The sequence below is a fragment of the Macrobrachium rosenbergii genome, chromosome 44, assembly GCF_040412425.1.
Source record: "Macrobrachium rosenbergii isolate ZJJX-2024 chromosome 44, ASM4041242v1, whole genome shotgun sequence".
Classification (NCBI taxonomy): domain Eukaryota; kingdom Metazoa; phylum Arthropoda; class Malacostraca; order Decapoda; family Palaemonidae; genus Macrobrachium; species Macrobrachium rosenbergii.
Window position 1 is genome coordinate 14,955,794 of NC_089784.1, and position 22,701 is coordinate 14,978,494.

At 37.1% G+C, this 22,701-nt stretch overlaps 1 protein-coding gene across 14 annotated transcripts in view; it reads right to left on the reverse strand.

Moving 5' to 3' along the window:
• LOC136829355 (histone-lysine N-methyltransferase 2C-like) overlaps window positions 1–22,701 on the reverse strand; it is a 189,130-nt gene that overhangs the window by 59,382 nt on the left and 107,047 nt on the right. For 9 of the 14 annotated variants that reach the window (XM_067087794.1, XM_067087793.1, XM_067087792.1 and 6 more), the window contains 4 exons: window positions 12,959–14,546; window positions 12,703–12,817; window positions 6,964–7,472; window positions 6,552–6,679 (listed from right to left, as the gene is read on the reverse strand). In XM_067087794.1, coding sequence (XP_066943895.1) covers window positions 6,552–6,679; window positions 6,964–7,472; window positions 12,703–12,817; window positions 12,959–14,546 — 2,340 coding nt within the window. The remainder of the gene's footprint in view (window positions 1–6,551; window positions 6,680–6,963; window positions 7,473–12,702; window positions 12,818–12,958; window positions 14,547–22,701) is intronic. The other 5 variants (XM_067087799.1, XM_067087798.1, XM_067087788.1 and 2 more) reach the window with 2 other exon arrangements.

Sequence of the window (22,701 nt, forward strand, 5' to 3'; positions counted from 1 at the left end):
TGTTGTTATGCGTAAAGAGAATGTTAGCAGGAATTGCCAACTACCAACTGAACGAAGCCTTGTTATCTGTAAAGCTCTCGAGATAATCACCAATAGGTGGCAGCACACGTACTGTAAGTCTGTAAATGTGGAATGCGGCGATGCGCTGTAGACGATGATAATGATATTAACACATTTTAATGAAAATATCGATAATAACAACGTAGATATTGATTATAATACTAGTAGTAGTAATTGCGGTGATGGTAAGTGTGATAATGATAAATAATTATAATAAACTTTGGTTTTTAATAGGTTATTAGGATAACACCGAATGTTAGGCTAGGCTACAACATATACGTGACGTTGCATGTATAATTTCGGCCAAAATTCTTAAATTTTGAGCCTACATTATGTACATAGAATGTAGGGGGATTTTTTAGGCCATTTTTTTATTAAAAAAGTGCGTCTTATACGCCGTCAAATACGGTAATTCTTTAAAGACTTAGCATATACAAATGTCTTGTTTTATGCAATATAAGTTTTTTTCTAGTCCACAGAACTCATAACACCTATGAACTACTACAGCCTTAGTTCCTGACTTGTACAGCCCTGAAGCTCTTTACTGAACCATACAGGCATATGCAAGCACCATGACATCACTCATAAATGGTGATACAGGCATATATGATAAATGGGGTTGTAATGGATGATGCAATATTTTGCCAACATCAAAGTTTTTTCCCGCAAACTCATTTACCTTACAATAAGAGCTCTCTTCCTTACCCACTAGTCTTGCTGCCTCACTCAGAATCTACACAAAAAGCAAACATGTGATGTGGGACTTCATTCTTTTGTCTTTCAGACAAAACACTAGTAAACCTGGGATCACACATCACAATGCTGACAAAAAGTAATTATGGTGCAAAAATATAGTTTTGACTAACTTCAAATTGCCATTTTGAATTAATTTCAGTTATATGAAAAACAGCTTTACTGAGATAGGATTTACATGAAAATATATCTCAGTACATACTTGGTCAGTGGGAAAGGTGCAGGCTCTGACAGACATTTTTTAATAAGGTCCCCAAATTGAAACTGCTATGCAACTTACTTTCCTCACAAATCCATCATGTAACTTGGTGACTTGTGTTATTCCATTAAGTAACCAACATTTTAGTATTCAATTATTTACATTTAGTATTCAATTATTTACAAACTTAAAAGTTGAAGGAGTCATAAAAACATATTAGTATACATCAATATCTTCAAGTTCCACTTCTAATGCTAATCTCTTAGAACTACAGAGATAGCCAGAATATCTGTCAAGCCATGAAGAGAATTATAATTGCCAGGTATTTGACAAAATAAAAATTTTCATTATTTTTGGTACTAAATATTCTAGACATGGTCCTCAAAACTGTCCAATTCTACACCTATATCGTGTATTCATAAATGTGCATGTGGTCAAAATATAAAATCCAAATTCTTCATGATCAAGAAAATATATACGACTTATAAATCACACCAACACTTAATCCATGTTTCACTTTCTTAAAAACTTCTAGCCGCTCTGTGGGAAAACTGTTTTACATAAATTCTAAATGCTAAATGCCTTTTCTGAAAAATTAGGACCTATGTAAAAGAAAAAGAAATATTTATGTAAAGAGTTCTGTGAAACATTTTTTCAATAAATGCTAAGTTTTGCTAATAAGGAATTCTCATTTTAAAAAGAAACATGAAGGCATGACTTAACAATTGGCAACACAATTGCTGATGCAACGTGGGTTGTCTACTGGGAATGTTGCAAGCAAAACATCCAGGGTAATAAATACTTCTTGAAACCTTACACTAGCCTAGTCATAAAAACCCTCCTAATATTTTAAAGTATCAACAAACAGAGTACTCTGTAAAAATTTTCTTGATATCATGGAAATCTGTCCTAAATGCATCTGTAAGCATTCCCATTTTCGAAGTCTTCATCTAAAACAAATTTGCATATACCATTTCAACTGACTTGAAACAACCTCTTGAACACATGATGCACACAATTGACATATCAATAGAAAAGATGATATTTTTCACTTCTCCGGGATGCATCCTCCTTACATTTTACTATGGCAATGAGAATGTTTTTTACAAAATAAATTAAGTTTGAACTCTCAAACTACTTCCCTATTACCAATGCTCCTAGCCACCAAAGATCCACCACATATCATAAAAAATATTTCACTATGCTGTCATCATTTATCACTTGACTGACCTAGCACTACCTGTCACTCCATCTGGTGAAGTTCAAATTCTGAATCTTTTTTGCCAATATTTCATTGCATTTCTAATACTATTCTATAAATAGCAGTTCCAATACAGTTCTGTAAATAGCAATCATAACACTGTTCTGTCAATAGCAATCCTAATACTGTTCCATAACTAGCAATTCCAATGCTATCCCATAAAAAAACTTAACTACATCCCAACACACAGTAAAAACATAGAAGTATTTTCTTTGCATATAATATGTAAAGTGACCAAATTACCCTGACCTACTCTAACTCAGGGCCACTACATCAATTAAAAAGACAACAAAAATGGCATTTTTTCAACAAAATAAAGTTTTATATATACTTACCAAGCAATTGCATAGATATAGTTTCTAATATGACAGCTTAAATTCAAAATTCACAGCAATGCTTTGATTGTTTAGTGCAGGTGACCAGTAATGCCCGCTAATGGCAATACTAGGAACAACTTAGCAGATAACCTCATTCTGTTTGTGCTTATGTCCATCAGAGGGGAGGAGGGAGGGCTCTGATCATGTAATTACTTGGTAAGTATATATAAAACTTTATTTTATTTATAAAAATGTCATTTTTATGTAAGTAACTTACCAAGTAATTACACTGCTGAATCCCACATTGAAAAGAGGTGGGATACATGGTCACGTTTTACTCCAAAACATTAAGTCATATAATGAATGGGAAATAGAAAAGTTGCTAGCATTGAATACAATGCTTGCCGTTCCTCGTTAGTTAAGCGAGCCTGCAGGCTCTGGCTGGTGCTCAACTTAACCTCAGACCGGCCAATGAAGAATTAGAGGAATTTATTTCTGGTGACAGAAATTCATTTCTCAGTATACTGTAACGTGGTTCGGATTCCACAATAAGCTGTAGGTACCGTTGCTAGGTAACCAGTTGGTTCTTGGCAGCATAAAATAAATCTAATCCTTCGGGCCAGCCCTAGGAGAGCTGTTAACCAGCTCAGTGGTCTGGTTAAACTAAGATATACTTAACTTTTTCAGGATATGTTTTTTCCAACAAATGATGGTTTTTTTTTTAACCTAACCCCATTGTAAGTAGGATAACATGTATAAGCATTTTTAAATTTTTTTTGTGTGTGTTTGAACTATCAAAATAAGCAGTTCTTAGTGTTTTTAGAAGGATTCTAAGTATTTGTGGATTTTAGCTATTGTGGGGTTACGCATCCCCCGCGAATACAGGGGTTTACTGTATTTCATTACTGAAAATATCGGTCCCATGGCAAACGCAATGTTTACATTTTCTTACACTACTCAGCAAAGATGGTAACGAATGCAATATTTACATTTTATTATGCTACTCGGTAAAGGTGGTAGCGAACAGAGTTTATTATTAGGCTACTTGGCAAAGATGGTAGTGAATGCAATGTTTATGTGTCTTGCTGTGCTACTCACTGAAAAATCAACCCTTCTTCAGCTGATATTTTAACTAACTTTTGCTCTTCATGCTAGTCTGCTTAAGTTATCTCTACTCAGGCAAACTGTCTGTAGCCCAGCTATGCTAGGCTAAGTGGACAATGACTGCTTCTATATCACTAGTAGCAGATTTTCTACTTACTAAATATAAATCAAGAAAGTAATTAATCAATATATGAAAAATGATAACTTGAATCAGATCTTGATACCAAATGCTGATCCTAAAAATATAGGCTTGAAGGTTACTTGAAATCAGTGATAATACATCACCAAAATCCTCTTAGATAATGGGAAACAATGAAAAAAGCTGCCGCAAATATCCAGTGTTTACATCGGGGACGACAGAAACAGAATGAGGTTATCTGCTACGTCATTCCAAGTATTGCCGTTAGTGGACGGTACTGGTCACTTGCACCAAACGGTAGAAGCGTTGCCGTGAATTTTGAATCTAAGCTGTCGTACTAGTTAGAAAATGTAGCTATGTAATTACTTGTTAAGTTACTTATATAAAAATTACTGTTACTGTCAAACTGAGAACAGTGCTGCCACCTTAGGCAACAAAAGTGGGCTGTCCCACAAGAAGAGCCCAACTTCACTTGCAGGCAACATTATTCTGCTATCAATAATTACCATTTCTGCCAGGAGGTCAATAAGCTAGGTAAAATAGTTATTATGTAAGGAAATAATGAAGCAACAACAGGCTATCTTCAGAAAGAAATGAATGAATTTATTCTCCAAGCTACGCTGTTACGACAACTCTCAACATATTAGTCAGTATCACTAAGTTCTGGCTAATGGTGACTTCAATTGTACCAAATGAATAATAATATTAATCAATAGTAAGTCAAAATGGAATTCAAGAACAATACACTAGAATGGAATGGAATATAAAATTTAGGCCAAATGCCAAATGCTGGGGCATGTAAATTCATTCAGTGCTGAAATGGAAAATGAAAATAAAAAAGTTTTAAGGTGTGACAAGAGGAAAACCTCCAGTTGCACTATGAAAGAATTGTTAGAAGAGGGTGAAAAGTATGATGGAAGAAAAAGAATATGAATGGAGGGAGGTACAGTAAATGGAATGGAAGGGGTTGCAGCTTGGGGCCGAAGGGACGCTGCAAAGAACCACAAGTAATGCCAACAATGCATGGTGTGAGGTGCACTGACAACACTACCCCACTATGGGAATACCCTAAATGTCAAGTGTTACTACCACTGAAAACTAAAGAGCATCCAGAGAACTTCCACTAGAATCATCAATTCTTACCGATTACTTCTTGGCCTAGTGACATAATGAAATTTAAGTCATAAAGTCAAGTACTGGGGCAAAGCTAACTAGAACCGCAAGCAAACTATGTAACCCATAATGTTGTTCATACCCCATCAGGACCTGGATTTCTTCGTGTACAACTGACAAAATCCAAACTAGAAGTGAAGATCCAAAAAAACCCTTGAAAAAAATGAAGGTTCCTGAATGGAGTCCACTTGATGAATCTTCAGCAACAGAACTTGGCAATAAGTGAGATGAGAGGTTCATATAAATACTGCTTCCTATCCATTACTAAATTAAACAACAAGAATGCACCAAGGTATTTAACAAGGCAAGGAAATGCATCACTAAACCTAACTAAACAGAACTGACTCGAGACCAAGTTCACACAATTTCAACTCATGTGACAGACACTGCAATCGTAAACTCGAGCCATGTATTAGTTACAAGAACAAAACATTCATCAATTTACTGATGAAACTTGACAAATCATCAGAAGAGGTCAAACTGACTTTATAAATAAGCTTCCTGCGCAAACTAGACCACAGCAGGCTTAAATACTATATCTGTAAACTATCTTCCAAAATGTAAATTGAGAGACAGAAAATATAACTGCTAGAACAAGTCATTCACAAGAATGCAGCTTAAAACAGGGATTCATGAAACAAGTAACAGCAGTCAAGTCATCAACAAGAAGTGGCCAAAAAGATCATGCATCTGCTTGCTCCCCTGACTGTCATCATATCAAAAAATACAAATGACCACTGCCCAAATGAATTAATGATGCCCCAAATAATGATCAGCTATATGAGTTATGAGTTGTTACTTATACAAGAATGTGTCAGATAGATATTTCAGATTCATCCCAACAGAAAACTAATTCTACCTACAATCACTGTCTTAGTGACCAATACAACAATGACTTCAGTTTACATTATCTAATTAGCTCTTGCTGTTACATCCCAGATTGTGTACAATAAAGTTTGTGGGGAAGCAGCATAATCCTCAATATCATGATCAATGTAGTAAATGAAAGCATAAATCAATTATTTTTCAAGTAACAAACCATGAAAGCAGATGTATCCTGTGCCTACTTCTGTACTAAGATATGCAATGTAAATTAACCTATAATGCAAATTTCACCAATCTCATCTGAAGTGGCAATGATAACTCACATAATATTTAAACAAACAATGACTTCAAAATCTTTTCTTCAAGTTAAAATGCCTATATAAAACAAGCTGTTATTGCCAATTGTTAACAAAATGGATTCACATTCTTTTCAAAAAGGATGGATTAGCAAAACCAACAATGTTTGCTCCCTCTACTCAAATTCCTCAACTGGCAAAAGCTTTCCTTCGTCAACTCCTAAACAGTATCACAATACTGTGACCTATTAAACCATATCAAGGACATGTCAGGCAAAACCCAAGATGTTTAAGAAAATCTTCACAAATACTAATAAACAGCAATAATAATGATGATAAAAAGTCTATCCCTGCATCAGGCAACATCCTGCCATCCACAACGAAGAAAGCTTATCAAGGCAGAAACATACAGATTTAATCTTACCTGGGTTCTGGGGTAAGGTGGAGGAGGGGGATGGCCAGGATATGGTGGAGGAGGGGGAGCTGGCTGACGAATCATCACTCCTCTCGGTGCCCCTATTCTAGTTATGCCACTTCCCATACCTGGAAATCCTAAACTCAGACAATAAAGGGCTATTCACAACATCACTAATAATTTTGAAGCACTTATTCAGAGATAACGCATAATTTTTCCATCTGAAATGGTAAAAACTGTCTTTTATATGCAAAACATAATTAAACTCAAAAGTTTTAGCTTCTGACTACCATGACAGCAAGAAGTAAAAAATAACATTAAAGACTTGATAAGGTGGTTTTTGTTTTCCCAGAAGACTACACACATTTCATACATTTAACCTTTATACAGGAATAACCTAGAAAGAAACTTCGATTCTTACTTGGAGCAGTTTGAGTTATATGAGGAGCCATCTGTGGTTGTACTGGTTGTTGAGAAGACGTCATTGCCATACGTACAGTACCCATTAATGGCCCAGGTGGTGGCCCTACAGGTGACCCAGAGGATGGCCCCACTGATACCACAGATGAAGGATTAACTGTGGAACACTCAATATGACTAGGACCAGGAGGATCCATCATGGAGGTCACTGATGGTCTCTGATGTTGCTGGATCTGCATAGCATCAGGTTCAAGGCCATGGTGTTCAGGTCTTACTGAACCAGAGGTTGGCATGGATGGGCTGTCATTCATACCAGTACCAAGACCCAATCTATTTCCAGGATGTGAAAGTTGGCCCTGACTGGGAGACACTGAGGGATGTGAGTTCACAATAGATTCAGATGAAGGTGGGCCAACAGGTATGGTGCCACTCAAACTAATGCGTTCCTTGGATGGACCACGTGCACTCCCTTGATCTCCTGATTTCTCTCTTTTACGCCTGAAAGAATGGCTACAAATAAAGAAAAACCAACATAAATAGAAATGAAATAAACTATAAAAAGTATAAAAACTTCCAACACTAAACAAACAAAATAAAATACTTTGTAAGATCCAACAGATACAAAATAAAAACTTTAAAAGTTTTCCACAACCAACTGTTTTATCAATTTTTTTCCATAAAATGAATTGTAGTGTAAGACTAGGGGAATATGATCAAAGTGACTGGTATCTTTAAAAAAGAAGTATATCCTTCATTTATGCTTTTTAATATTTAAAGATATTCATGAAGTCTATTACCATCATCTTCAGATGCTCCAGCCCTGGGAATCATACATTTCCACTTGAATATGGCAAGGTTAAAGATTTGGCATATTTCTAAAATTCAAAAGGTAAATTTCACTCCTTTGAATCTTTATAATTAAATTATAGCTTTAAAAACCGAGGGTTAAACTGTATTAGTAGATTATGATAAAACCTAGCTAAAATGTTTGTTGGATGAAAATAGGAAATACAATAACTTGCTTAATTATAAAAGCTTAAAACAGTCTACACTCCCTTAACTGTATGTAGTAAACATTAATATATATATTTTAAAAATTAACTGTACTGGACTGTGTCTTTGACATAATTCATGTACAATCAATGACCATCTTATGTTTAGATTTTCTCATCATAATCAGAAATCCACTTCATACAACTTGAGTTATTCATTAAAACTAGTCATTGAACTGCTAAATGATAATTCAGGGGACAAAATGAGTGATTCTGTAATGAATTTAGTATTTTTTGTTACTATGTGCTCATAAAGCTAAGTATTCATCTGCTTTTCTTTACTTTGCATGAGAAACTAGTCAAAGATGTAGGCCAGTAATTGCTAGGGCTACAGCATTATGCCATATTTCCTTAAATTAATCATTATTATACCTAGCACTTATAATCACCATCACTATAAATCAGTTTCATGAGACCACCAAGTCACAGTTGTAGCATTAAGTCATTCTTTCCTTAAATTAATCACTATTACTTAGCACTTATATGTATCATCACTAAGAATCAGTTGCTTGAGACCAATGAGTCATTTTTGTAGACTTTCAAAGGACTTGTCCAAAGAATTTGATCTTAAAAGAGAAGTGAAGACTGGAACAAGGTAAAGTTAAAGAAGTGGGAAAGCAAAATATGAAGAGATCAAAGGGAAAAGACGAAAAGTAAAAGGCAGAGAGCAGTGCAGCTGAAACCAAAGGAATGCTGCAAAGAACCTACAGTATCATCTACAATGTGCAATGCAAGTCACACTGTAAGTAGCATCCCACTTGGGACCAAAAAAATTACCAGACCACAGAGTAATACATAAATAAAGTGATACCAGTGGGCCTAACTTTTGATTTCACTAAAAACTGCAACAATATTTAGTTACAAGTAGAGAAATTGTACAGTGGATGGTCATGCTTGAAGTTTTTTTTTTGGCAAACTTGATATAAACGTATGTTTCTTTTTTCTTGCTTTATTTTTCAAAAATGGTAAATTTGCTCTTTTTAGCTTTTGGAATGGCTTATCAACTATTATTTGTTCCCTTACAATGAACATAAAGGGACTAAGAGTAGTGGAATAATTTTTAACTGTGTACATATGTAAAAAAATCAAGTTAAAAACATTTTTAATGAGACCGCTAAAAGAGTTACCAAAGGTTTGATAAGAATAGTAATTGGTTTTTAAATCTTTTATAAGGAGACACATCTTGTTCAAACAATGGGAAAAGACACTGCAAATTAAATCAACTACACACTGCCAAATAAATTAACTGTAAAATTGCAAGTAAAAAAATGTCAAATATAAAATATCAACAAAAGCTTATGATCTATAAACAAGATCTTTCCTGGATCAAAGTGCTACAAAAGTCAGTCTATTTTTAAAATGAAGCTCTTAAATATGAAGAAAGCATTAATAACTGAAAACATGAAAGCCTAATTTCGTGGTCTGCTTTCTGGTTCTTGATAAAGGTGAAAGATGCTCCTGAAATGAAATAACAAAACTGGCCAAAGATGGAAAGCTGTAGTGGAAGTATAAATTTTTGTAGTTAATCTCTTAAGCACTAAAAGGGGTTATGTTTGACATCAAAATGATTGAGGAGATTGCCCTGTTCAGATATCACCTCCAAAACTATCTACAAACCTTCAAATGACTTTACTTCATCTGCTCCTCTATAAAAAATATTTTCTTATAAAAGAAACTGATTTTTCCATACAAAACCATCGCTCATAAACAGCCCACATTCATGGTCTTTGAATGTTTCCGACTCCACAGTTCTCTCTAAAATAAAAAGCTGATGACTGGTAGTGTTTGCATATGAGACAACTTAATCCTCAGATCCGGAGCAAGAAAATGGCTAACTTTTAAGACTGGAAAGCTAATTGCAAGGTCTGTGTCACCAGGAAGCACTATTATATGACTGAGAGGTTTCTATGAAAAGAATCTTTTAAGACTGGAAAGCTAATTGCAAGGTCTGTGTCACCAGGAAGCTCTATTATATGACTGAGAGGTTTATATGAAAAAATAAATTCTGTCTTGTAATAAGCAATTACTCATATACAGTTCTTGTCATAATTAAGGAGCAAAGTTTGGGATGCTGAAAGTCTCACAAAGCTGATTGTGACCTACAGGATCCAATGAGAGCTCTTGGGAACTAAGGTAAGCGAGGAACCCAAGTCTGTGATCAGTACAGTGGATTGAATAAGAGGAGTGAAATCAGGCACTTACAATTTACAGGTGTTAATTCACCCATGAGAGGATGATAATTAATGTACATTTGAGAAGCAGTTGCTAGTAATACCAGACATCTATGGATACCATACAAGAAAGAATGAGAAATGGGAGCTAGGACTACAGATGTGCATTTTGCGTATAACCTTTCGAAAAGGAATAGATCTATTTGAAATGGAATACTTGAACACAATTAAGAGATGGAGCTCAATGGGTTATGCTTCATTTGAAAACAAATACTGTACAACTTCAACATGAAAAAAAAACCTTTCATATTATACACGGGTTGCTGGCGCATTTCTTAACAGACATTTAGCTAAATTAGTGTATGGTGCATAGTATGGTGGATGATGTTAAATCTTACTGAACTCATAGTATTACTGTTAGCAGGTCTAGGAAACTGGATCTCCCCACCAAATCTTTTCATTTAAAATTCTGGGTGACATTCTTGAATATAGTAACTTTGAAAAACGTATCTAGTCTATTTTTTATTCAATCCACACAAAATCAATATACTGAAAAAGTCTACCCAGATTTCTAGAGCCCTTTGCATCCAAAAGAAATGTATGAAATCTTTTAATCATCCATGTGTTGAACATTATTCCCAAATCTGTTCTTCAGCAGCCGACTTGTATTTTAAATTGCTGAACGAAAACTTGAGTTCTATTAGGATCCTACCAACTGTGGGTCAGGTTATGAGACAGTCATGTTGTCCTCCTTTCAAGTCAAGAGGCTTGTGTCATGGTGGCTAACTTTGCCATCTTGTTGAATACTGTAATCTTTGGTCTGAAGTGGGTTGTGGTTCCTAAAGCTGCATATCTCTAGCCTGTGCAGTCTCAGTCTTGGGCTCCCGTGGTCAGTTCTCCAGTCTGGGCTTGTTGGTGCTACTATCCTTGTGCTTGAGACCTGCATGGTTACAATTTTGCATCTCTGTGGTCAGTGTGCTGATCGGGTCATTGCTGCTGCTGTACTCCCAAGTCCAAGCACATGATCAACTGAAGTCTTGCTCTCCTGTCAATAACATGATATTTGGATACTAGCAAGTGTCCAGGCACTACTACTGTTACTATCCTTGACATGGGCCCATAACTGCTTACAGTTCTGGTCTCCATCTCCGGCGTGATTCAATGGGTGGTCCATCCCATGGGGCTGACAAGATTCTGACTTTTGATGTACAAAGCACACACTCCCAAAGTGATCTCAGTACTTGGCTGGAATACTGGTCCATCCACTACTGGAGCTAGCATTATCTCAATGATGAAAAAGTCACCGTCTCAGTACAGAGGTAGCCTTGTCCACAGAAAGACAAACAAAAAACAAATCATACAGGGATACCCTCAAACTCTGACTGCGGCAAAAATAGTGGCAGTACACTGGAAACTGGTAATATGAGCAGTTTCAGGTACTACTGCATCAAATCCTGGAGAGACATAATTTGTGCTCCTTAAATTGGGTCACACAGCTATTGTTTGGGGCAAAAAGAATGTCTATTGGCCTGACCACTGGCAACTAAGCCAATGAGGAGGTAAGGTCTATGTTTGGTTGCTCGACTGCAATCTCATCCAAAAATGGGCATTTTTTTTATCATAACCAATGATGATGACACTGGTGCTGGCAGAGATTATGAAGCTGCAGATTCCAATGCAGATAACCAAGACAAATAAACGTAGCATTCTTAACAGGTCTAACCTAGCAGGACCTCCATTTAAAGAGAAGAGACCCATCCTGATACACCTTACTAGAGATGTTTAGCAAGCAGACCCACCTGCTAAGCAGATGAGGATCCCTGTTAAGTTTAAGACATATATATGTAGCAGTGGTTACCTGGTAAACTCTTCGATGTTCTTTGACAAATTTTTAAGAAGTTTCATCCTTGGAAAACCCAAACGGTAATTAAAACTTGAAAATGAGGTGTTCGTCAAGAAGACTAAACTGTGTGAGGCATTAACTACTTGTTTAAACTGTGTGAGGCATTAGCTACCTGTTAAGGCAAACAATCAAACTGACGGTGATCTTTAAAAGAAAAAATGAGGTGTTCATCACGGAGACTGAGATATAAAATCATACTGATAAATGATATTTATGTAAAAAAAAGCAAGAAGGATAAAATACAGTTTCAGATTTCACGAAGTAAGTTGGTTGAGTTTTTGGCAATCCTGCAGTAGTGTAGCAAAGTGAGGCAGTTACCTCCTCTGGACATGAGGGTCAAGGTGGCACATGTTTAGTACTACTAATGTTCTTCTGTCTGTTAGACATACAATTGTAGTAGCTTAGAATATTCAAAGACCAAGAATCTGGGCTACACCAAAGTGATGGGTTTATGGTGAAACAAAGATTCTCTGATCAAAGCTAACAGTAGTTTAGTTCTACCTATCTTGAAGACAATTTCAAACTAGTTATATAGCAACCCAAGCAATGGTCTTAAGCCTTGGTACTTCAAATCTTTACCTTAAATATACAAACAAAAATAAATAAATACTTACCTTTCATCATCATCATCTCCAAGCTCATCAAAAAGATTTGAGGGTAGTTTATCATCCTCTTCCCCTACTCCACCATCAGCAAATTCCAAAAGTGCGTTGAAGTCACCTCCAATACCTGCAAGTAAGCTTTATTAGGCAAAAAACACATAACCAGGAATTTTATAGAATGTATAAAATATCTCAAAGTAATATAACACTAAGTACGAATTTCAGCAACTGACCCAAACTAATTTACCATTTCAAGGAAACATATTACCTAACAGATCATCCTCCATATTAGGAAGATCCCCAGGAGCCAGATCATCTAAGTCATCTCCCTGATTGCTCGGTGGATGTTGAGAGCCTGGTGGTGCAACTGGACCTACAGCACCCTGACCCTGAGTTTCAGCTGATGGCTGCTGATGTTGCTGCTGTTGCTGTTCCTCTTCAAGCTGTTCCAATTCTCGTGTTACAGCTTCTGGAAGTTCTGACTCAGGCTGCTGCTGTGGCTGAGGTGTCTGGGATGGTGTCTGCTGTAGCAAATTTGTTCTAGGCTGTTGCAAGTGAGGAGGTTGTACAGAGGTTTGGCGAGACTGCTGAAGGAGTTGAGGATGTGATACAGATGGATGAGGATGAGGATGAGGAGGACCAAGTGGGTGAGGTGGGGGTGGTGGCTGCTGATGATGTGTAGATGAAACTACAGGAACAGGGCCACCCTGTGGCATGTGCGGTGATCCTGCACCTTGGCTTACAGTTACAGTTCCTGGAGGACCTCTAACGACATTTGGCACTCCAGGACGTACACCAGCTGGATTACCAGCTGCTGTCAGATATTGTTGAGGAGGCCTCTGCACTAAATGTGTATATGGATCTAATGGATTGCGGCCAATAACGGTCTGCTGCTGAGGTGGTATGCCTCTGTGAAGGATCATTCGAACTCTGGGATCCATTTGTGGCCCCTGCCCTGGTGTAGCAGGATGAGATGCCAGCCCTGGTTTACCTTGCGCAATACTAGGGGCTCTCATGCGTATCCCTGGGCCTTGTACAACTGGTGGAAGGGGCTGGCGAAATTCTCCAGACAATTCGGGTGATGTCAATGGTGGCTGAACGCCTGTTTGATGACCACTGCTCCCCTCGTTCCATGGTCGACTTTGTTGTCTTTGTAACAGCTCTCTTAAGTGTTGCTGTCTTGCAGGATCTGCATGAATAGTGGCTGAAGGTGGAGCAGGAGTTGGTGGCTGGCCATAGCCATCGTCATGTGGCCGTGGCGTAGGAGGTGCCTGAACATAAGGTGAAGCAGGAGGTTGGTTAAAGGATTCTGATGGACTGGAGGTAAAAGGATCCGAAGTATTTGGCCTTGGTGGGCCAGTCTGAGTTGCAAATGGATCAATTGGCCGAGGAGTAGGTGGCGGCATGCCATATGAATCATTAGGTACTGGCCGTGGGGTGGCTGGTGCTACACTATATGGATCTGATGTATGAGGTCTTGGAGTACCAGGTACTCGTGCATAAGGGTCATTAGTTGGTGATGGTAAGGGAGAAGTTTGAGGTCTTGGGGTCATAGGCGCATGTGCGTAAGGATCACTTGTTCCCTGCACATGATTTACAGCTCCTCTGACCATTGTATGCACAATGGATTGTCTGATGGTAGGTGAACCAGGAGGGAGCTGTGGGCGTTGTGGGATCATTAAAGGACGTGGAGGTGTCAATGACGGCAATGCTGGACGGGGAGAAGCCTGAGGAGTGTTAACTGGACTAGGATCAGCGCTACCTCCTCCTTCTGGATGGTTCCCAGGAACAACAGATGCAACAGAACTACTGGCAGCCTCTAGACTCTCACTGTTCTTCAAAGCCCTCTGCTGCTCCTAGGCAAAAAGTTGACAACGGTTAATTAATTAATTAATTAATAGTATCATACACACCAGAAATCTTCACGGCACCATTTTACTGTGACATAAAAATTTACAGTCCATAAAAAACAGAACCTAAGGAAAATATATCAATGAAAAATTCCTATTAAAAATAAATTTCTTTATAATTACCTAAACTTTTCATAAAAGCTCCCTACGAACTGTAAATACCTGATCAAGGCCAATGTTTAGGTATTTAAATCTTAAATACTGACAATAGAAACTTCAACAAAATTTCCACTACTACAAAGTAAAACAATTAATTAAACGCGTCAAAGTTTGAATTATCTCGAACACAAGTTCCATCACTAACATTGTCCATCATGCAATTAACTGTGAAAGCTATATTAAACTTGAATGATTCAAAGCCTTGAACATGCCTCACTACGCCAATTATTGCCAGAGACAGCACATTCTCCATGTATGCGATCGAGCAATAAAAAAAAAAAAAAATCAGCTAAATAAAATATAAATGTATCTTTTTTTCTTCTTGATAAACATCCTCTAAAATTTTCCCAAGATATTAACACTGAGATCCAAGGGGAAAGGAAGGGAGGGGTAAAATTGTCTGTGGCAAATAACACACTAAATGCCCTCGAGCATACCAGAGTTTCTTTCAATGCTTGCTGAAATTTTATTTTTCATGACTCAACACTAGTTACAGTGGTATGTTACAACAGCATTATTTTCAAATTGAGCACTTACTTTCTTCTAGTGTTCAATAATGGAAAACTACAAAAATGAGGCAAAATGACATCTTGAGAATAACCCAAAATACAGTACTCTACAATTATGTTAGTTGCAGTCATCAGGATCTCCAGGGATGTCATTTGCATACCTGCAGATGGTATCATATCTCAGAGGGTTATAAAAAAAAAAAAAACAAATACAACCATGCACGATGCTTAATATGTGAAACGTTCATAGCATCTTAATATGTGAAACGTTCACATTATGGCAAATCTATCTTTGAACGTGAAGAAAAAACCAATAAAGCCTAAATATGCAAGCCTACCACAAAAATGTGACCTAGCAGGTAAACAATTCCACCATATAACGGCAGCACAGCAATGCAAATTCCCTGATGTTAAACTAAGCTGCCATTTTGTATTAATAATATAGGCAGTCCTTGGGTTACAGCTGTCTCACCTACAACGAATCCACACTAACGGTGCCTGTTAAAATATATTCATTAATAAATTGGGCGCCGTACTCAGTTTAAGGCACTGAAACTAGGATTACGACACAGTAACCTGCCGGTGCTATAAATTTTTCTTACAATTATCAGGTTACAGCAATTTCCAACTTAGAGCAGGCCACTGGAACAGTTTTCTATCTTTCTAACAATTGCTTTCCCATGGCTACTGCATTCTGCCAGTAACTCACCAATGTTTGTCATTCCTTGGAGGGGAAAGCAGTTGCAAACTGGAGTAGCTTATTTCGGAAGAGTACACTGTATCAGTTTTTAAAGTAATAATGATAGTAACTGAAATCTGAAGTTCATCTTCCATGGAGTTGCATTTCTTCTGCAGAGCATAATCACACTAAAAACAGGAGCAGACTGTCGTTCATGGCAAGTCCTACTTGTTATATACAAGATAGTAAGCAGGGGGTCAAATGTATCCTGACTGCTGACTGGCTGAGGAGGATTTCCTCATATTATTCAGAAGATGAACCCTATCCATATTCATAAGGCAGAAACTTATGCTTGGTGGTCTTGCTGCTGCAGCCTTGCTGAGCATGGAGCTAGTGTGTGACTTCATTATCTGGTATTATCTGAGGAACATTCTGACTGGTAGCTGGGCAGCCTGCAGAATCTCAGACATTACAGGCAGTCCTCGGTTATTGGCTATCCAGTTTTACGGGGCATGTCTAGCGACAAAAATTAGCAATTTTCGGTGCCAATTTCCACTTCTCGGCGCCAATAATCAGGTATTGGCATTGCTACATACCTAACAGAGGTGCCGATCCCCGGTTATCAGCGCCGAAAATCATTCCTGTTCGAGAATGTTGCTTCTCACACTGTCTGGTGCTGGTCTGTTAATTTGATGAGTAATAGGCTGTCTAATGCTGGTAGGCAGGAGGAACACTACTTGGGTGGTACTGAATAAGGGCAGAAGATCTACTGTCATGCTCAAGAAGGCACTATAAAAAACCAAACGAGATGCCCATCATACTATCATCACAAGGAATGTAACAATGGGGAATACAGAAGTAACTGGAAAGGCCCCTGACCCTAGATGCCTATGGCTGCTAGGTGTTCTCTTAATACAGCAGGACAAACCCTTATTAAATACCACCCAAGATGAGTTCCTCCAGCCTACCAGAATTAGGCAGCCCATTATTCATCAAACTAACGGACGAGTACCAGACAGCGCGAGCAGTGACATTCCTAAAAGGGAAACACAGACTAATGTCCAAGATTCTCAAAGCCACCCGGCAAACAATCAGAATATTCTCCTAGTAATACCAGATAATGATATCACACACCAGCCCCACTGCTCAGCAAGGCTGCAGCAGCGAGATCACCAACCATAGGTTTTTGGTTGAGAAGAAATCTCACCAGCCAATCAACAATGCGAATATCCTCCTCACACCAATCAGAGGTTGGCATATATTAACCCCCTGCTGACCATCTTGTGTATAATGAGCAGGACTCACCCTGAATCACTGTCTATTCCTGCCTTTTGGCATGATCATGCTCAGCAGAGCCTGAGTGGAATATGGCCTATATTAACACAAAGATTTTCTTCTGAAGAACAACATCTCTATACTTCAATTACCACCATCATTACTCTGTAACTGATACAGTGTATTTTTCTGAAATAAACTACCATAGTATGCAACTGCTTTCCTCTCCAAAGAATCACAAACATCAACAAGTTACTGGCAGAAAGCAGTAACCATGGAAAAGCAATTGTCTGAAAAATCAAGACAATTCCAAATAAATTGAATGCAGTTGATGCAGCTTTCACTTCCAATACTACATACTGGCAGCCACAATGGATGGTAGGCTAAAAAAAACCAACAGTACAATGGATAAAATAAGCTATCAAAAATATTCAAGTACCTGAAGGTGTGAAGATACTTTAGTTCCTACCTCAAGAGGTCAAGCAGTTAGAAAAAACTTCTAGAGATGTACCACCTTAGTATCTTTCAAGTTCCTGGATTCTTTTAGGATGTACACCACCAAAGCCTTGCAATTGTGGGTTGTGGGCTTCAACAAAAAAAAATTAACTGACTGCCCTAAAGAAGCCAAAGAGACTTACAGATCTCAAGATTCAGGGACCACCCTAATGGCAATACCTGATTCAATGGCTATACGTGCACACCCACACACCACTGGCACAAAGAACTTAATCAAGAGCCAAATTCTGCCAAAACAGCAATTTTGGGTTATGCTAAAGTTTTATTTAAAAAAAATTGTTTGACACCGTTTACAGAGGAAATGTTTAGCAAAACATATGAAATTGTTTGTAGTTATACCTAAGTCATATAAAATGGTACCTTTATATAATTTATCTTTCATGTATACCATACCAATATTTCACAGCAGATATATACGAAGTGCCAAGGGAATACCTTGGATTTTGGCCACTTGCTGCCTCAGGATCATGGTTAATGTGAACAGCCCACATAGTGAAATTTAAAGGATATCCAAACAGGAAGTGTTGAGTACTATCTGAATCACACACTACAAACACAAGCAATACAAGTAAGGCTTGTTTCTACATATTTATATATTATCAGTCCCCAGTTATCGGTGGCCTCGGTTATCAGCGATCTGGTTTTACGGCACTTGTCTAGTGATGACGATAACTGGATTTTTGGCACCGATCTCCAGTTGTTGGTGTTGATCCCCAGTTATCGGCGCTGGTCCCCACTTATCGGCGAAGCAGATCCCCCGTTATCTGCTCCGATCCCCAGTTACTGGCACTATTATCAGCAATTTTCAGTTATCGTCACGCTATCGGGAACAGAACCCCCGCCGATAACCAGGGACTGCTTGTATATATACATATACATATCATATATCATATATATAAAACAGGCCTTACAGGCAGTCCCCATTTTCCATGAGAGTACTGTTCCAATGGTGTGACGATGAGGGGAAATCAACTTTTTCAGCAATTTTCAGTGCCAATATGTGTCAAAAATCGATGATTTTCAGTTAACAGTGCCTCTGTTAGGTATATATTTGCACCGATAAACGGAGATCGGCGCATATCGACCCACAAAATTACAGATTTTCATCACTAAACAAGCGCTGAAAAACCAGATTGCCGATAACTGAACCCACTGATGCAGTATATATATTTTATACATATATCATACTTACATACATATATACCATGTCTCAGTACAAAACCAAACTCCAGGAAGTTCACCGACACCATCAAATGAGCTAGTATATATATATATATATATATATATATATATATATATATATATATATATATAATGTATGTATATACAGTGAACCCCCATGTATTCGTGAACCCCATGCGTACCATGCGTACCACACCCCCGAGAATAGCTAAAATCAGCTTTTGTGATGTGGATTGTATTGCCTTTTTTAAGATTAGTCAAAAGCTGATAAGCCGAATAATATTGTAATTTTGGGTAAAGCCGACTACATATCACGTATGCAAGCCCTGCTGGATGATGATACGACTTACAAAAACTAACAAAAAATCCCATTAATCAAGTCATAAAAAATTTCAATGGCACAGTGGAAAAAATCCTTGAAAGATAAAAAAGAACTAATAGGTCAGTTATCAGTAAAATTTCCCTCATTACCTTACTTGTACAGATTAGTAAAAACTCTCACAATGAAAATAATCCTATGCGACCTATTATCAGTAATGTTAGCTCAATATTATATAAACTTTCGAAATATATTACCAAGATCTTCCCACCATTACTTGGAACTATCTCCGATTCTCACATATATAATTCTCTTGATTTTGTTGATAAATTAAATAAAATCACTTTCTGCCCCACTGATAGATTTGTTAGTTTTGATGTTTGTTCTCTTTTTACTAAAGTCCCTATAGATTCTATTTTAGAGCATCTTAGTAAGGAACTAATCCATCATGAATTACCTCTACCTATAAGTCATACTATTTCACTCACTAGGTTGTGCATTTGTGATTGTAAGTTTATATTCAATGGTGAATTTTACCAACAAATATTTGGTATGGCAATGGGCAACCCTTTATCCCCACTCATCTCAAACCTGAATATGGAATTCTTTGAAAAACGATATTTAACTAATATCATTTATGTATATTCAAGTGGTATAGATTTGTTAATGATATTTTAGCTGTTTTGCCTGCCAATACTGATGCAAATGATTTACTCTCTAATTTGAATAACTGGGCACCATCCATTAAGTTTACTTTAGAATCAGAAAAAGAAAATTGCCTCCCTTTCTTAGAAGCTTTAATATAAAGAGAACCATTTCAATGCACATTCAGTATTTATCGGAAACCAACCAACAACTTCACTTACATCCATTTTTATTCAGGCCATCACCTTAACATAAAAGTAACCAGTTTTTCTTCTATGTTTTTAAGAGCATTGCACATTGTCAGTCCCCAGTATTTGGATCAAGAAATTGAATACATAAGGACAATGGGAACAGATTTATGTTATCCTTCACATATACTAGATATTTAAAATAATAAACCTCACAAAAAGTTTTATAGTGAAAATAACAAGGAGAAAGAAACCCTAAGAACATTCTTAGCTTGCCTTATTTTAGTGGTTTTGAAAACATAAAACCATTGTTAAAATCTTTTAATGTTAACCTTGTTTTTCCTATAATAACACACTAAAAGGAATTTTAATAAAAAATAGTCCTAAGGAAAACAGCATAATATATAAAATTCCATGTATGGACTGCCCCTCTTTTTATATTGGCCAATCCAGCAAGGATTTAGACGTACGGATTAAGCAGCATAAGTACTCTGTCAAAATTGGACAATCACCCAATGCTATATTCATTCATTTAAGTGAAAACTCTCACAGGATAAATTGGACTGAAAGTTCAGTGATTGCCAGATAAAAAAATTTCTCTTCTAGAAATCTTTTAGAATCTGCTATTGTACAGCTCACTTCCAGTTGTAATATTAATCTTAGCCCTAGCATGTATTATTTGGAACCCTGTATAAGCAAAATGTTCAAGAATGACCTAAAAGATAAAATCACTGACTTCATTAAAAATTGGTTATCGTATATATGCTTTCTATGTATTTGTATGTTTAATATATATTTCTTTGTTAAAAATGTTCACCTTGTAAAAGTAAAACTTTTTTTTGTTTACTAAAAATGTGAATTATTAAGTTGTGCTTTTTAAACGTTTGTTGGTGGTCAGTCACCTTCTTTGTATAATCTTTTAATTATCCTGTCCCTGTTTTTGAGACGTTGAGCCTAATCCTTTGTAAAACCTTTGAAATATTAACCATGGTTTGGTATGCCTGCTAATTCTGTGTGTTGGATCCCAGGTACATACCTTTTCCTTTGTAATCTTATCTGTCACTTATATGAGCCTTCTTTGTAAAACTTATTTTTATATTTCTTCAGTCTGCTAAGTAATGGACTAACATCGAAAGGCCTTGCAGCACTTCATTGTTTCTCTTTCCTTCATGGATTTTGTCTTTATATGTGTTTATATATATATATTATATATATGTGTGTGTATGTATATACATATGCACACACATATATATTCGGTTATATATATCCCAAACCTGAGATTGAATACTCAGCCAGGCATCTGAAAAGCTTCATTTCTTTCTTAAGTTGGTTCACAGCTTTGTAGTGACAAGCATTTCCATAATATGAAGAAATCAAGAAGTTAATAGGGCATTATCATTAAGAGAGGTTTTGACATAGGAAAAACCTATTTTTGGTGGCCACTGTGGGTCCTCAAAGCACCATTCTCTAATCTTTTACAGTATATTGCAAAGGTCAGTTCCTACAAGGTTCCTCCCTATTACCTGGTCCCTGAATAAGGTTTTTAGACTCCTGTCATCCCCTCAATTCATAGGCCAAATATAACTACAACTCATATTTCTTGACTGCTTTGGCATCAGGAGCTCAGATTAGCTTACTGGGCATTCCTGGACAAGGGCAACATTAAACCACTCATACACTTAGTTGTCATTTGCTGTTGTCTCCTGGCCTATCATTCCTAGCCAAGAATGAGGGCCTTTTTAAAGGGAAAATCCCCTTTTCTGATAAAGGAACTCAGTATTTCATATAAAATAATAGGCCTGGTTCAAGCACTTAAGATTTACCTAGATGTCATGGCAAACATAAACAATGGTCCTATTTTTTCTAAACCTGAGGACAATCAAACCACTCTCTCTACAAAGAGTGAGAATTATTTTAGTGGCCCTCATTAAAACGGCATACCCTCAATCTTCTCCTAAGTCGCATGATATCAAAAAGGTGAGTATATCGTTAACTTTCTTCAGAAATGTTTCCTTCAAAGAAGTCTTCGAGTGTACGGAGTGATTATCAGAGACAGTATTCCTGAACTGGTGAAGAAGCAATAATCTGGCAGCCAGATCCAACATAAATAGGTACGTCACTGTAGAACCACAATGGATACATTTATAGGTTTGTGTATCTCCTGTTTATTATTGCCAGACCAGAGTGGGTATCTGGAATAAAGAAAACTTGATAACCTGTGACTTTACCTTGAATAAAAAATTCCTGAAACACTATTGCCATGAGAGTAGTGGTCATGCTGAGATTTTGGCGGGGAAGGCATAATAATCCTGCAGCCAGACCCAACATAATTAGGTAAGCCACCTTTGAACCACAACAATAATAAATATATTGGGTCATGTGTTGTTGCCTTTTCTATATTGCCAAACCCTATGGATATCCGGAATAAAGAAAATAGTTAATAACCTGTGACTATACACAGGACCAAAAATGATCTGGGTTGTTGGGATTTATCTATAGGGAGGTAAGCCATCTCGTCACCAGTCAATTTCTTTTGTAAGCTCCTTTGAGTACTAACAGCAGTTACACTATCAAAAACAACAGGTTTGATAAAGGAAAAACCTATTTTTGGTAGCCGCTGTGTCCTCAA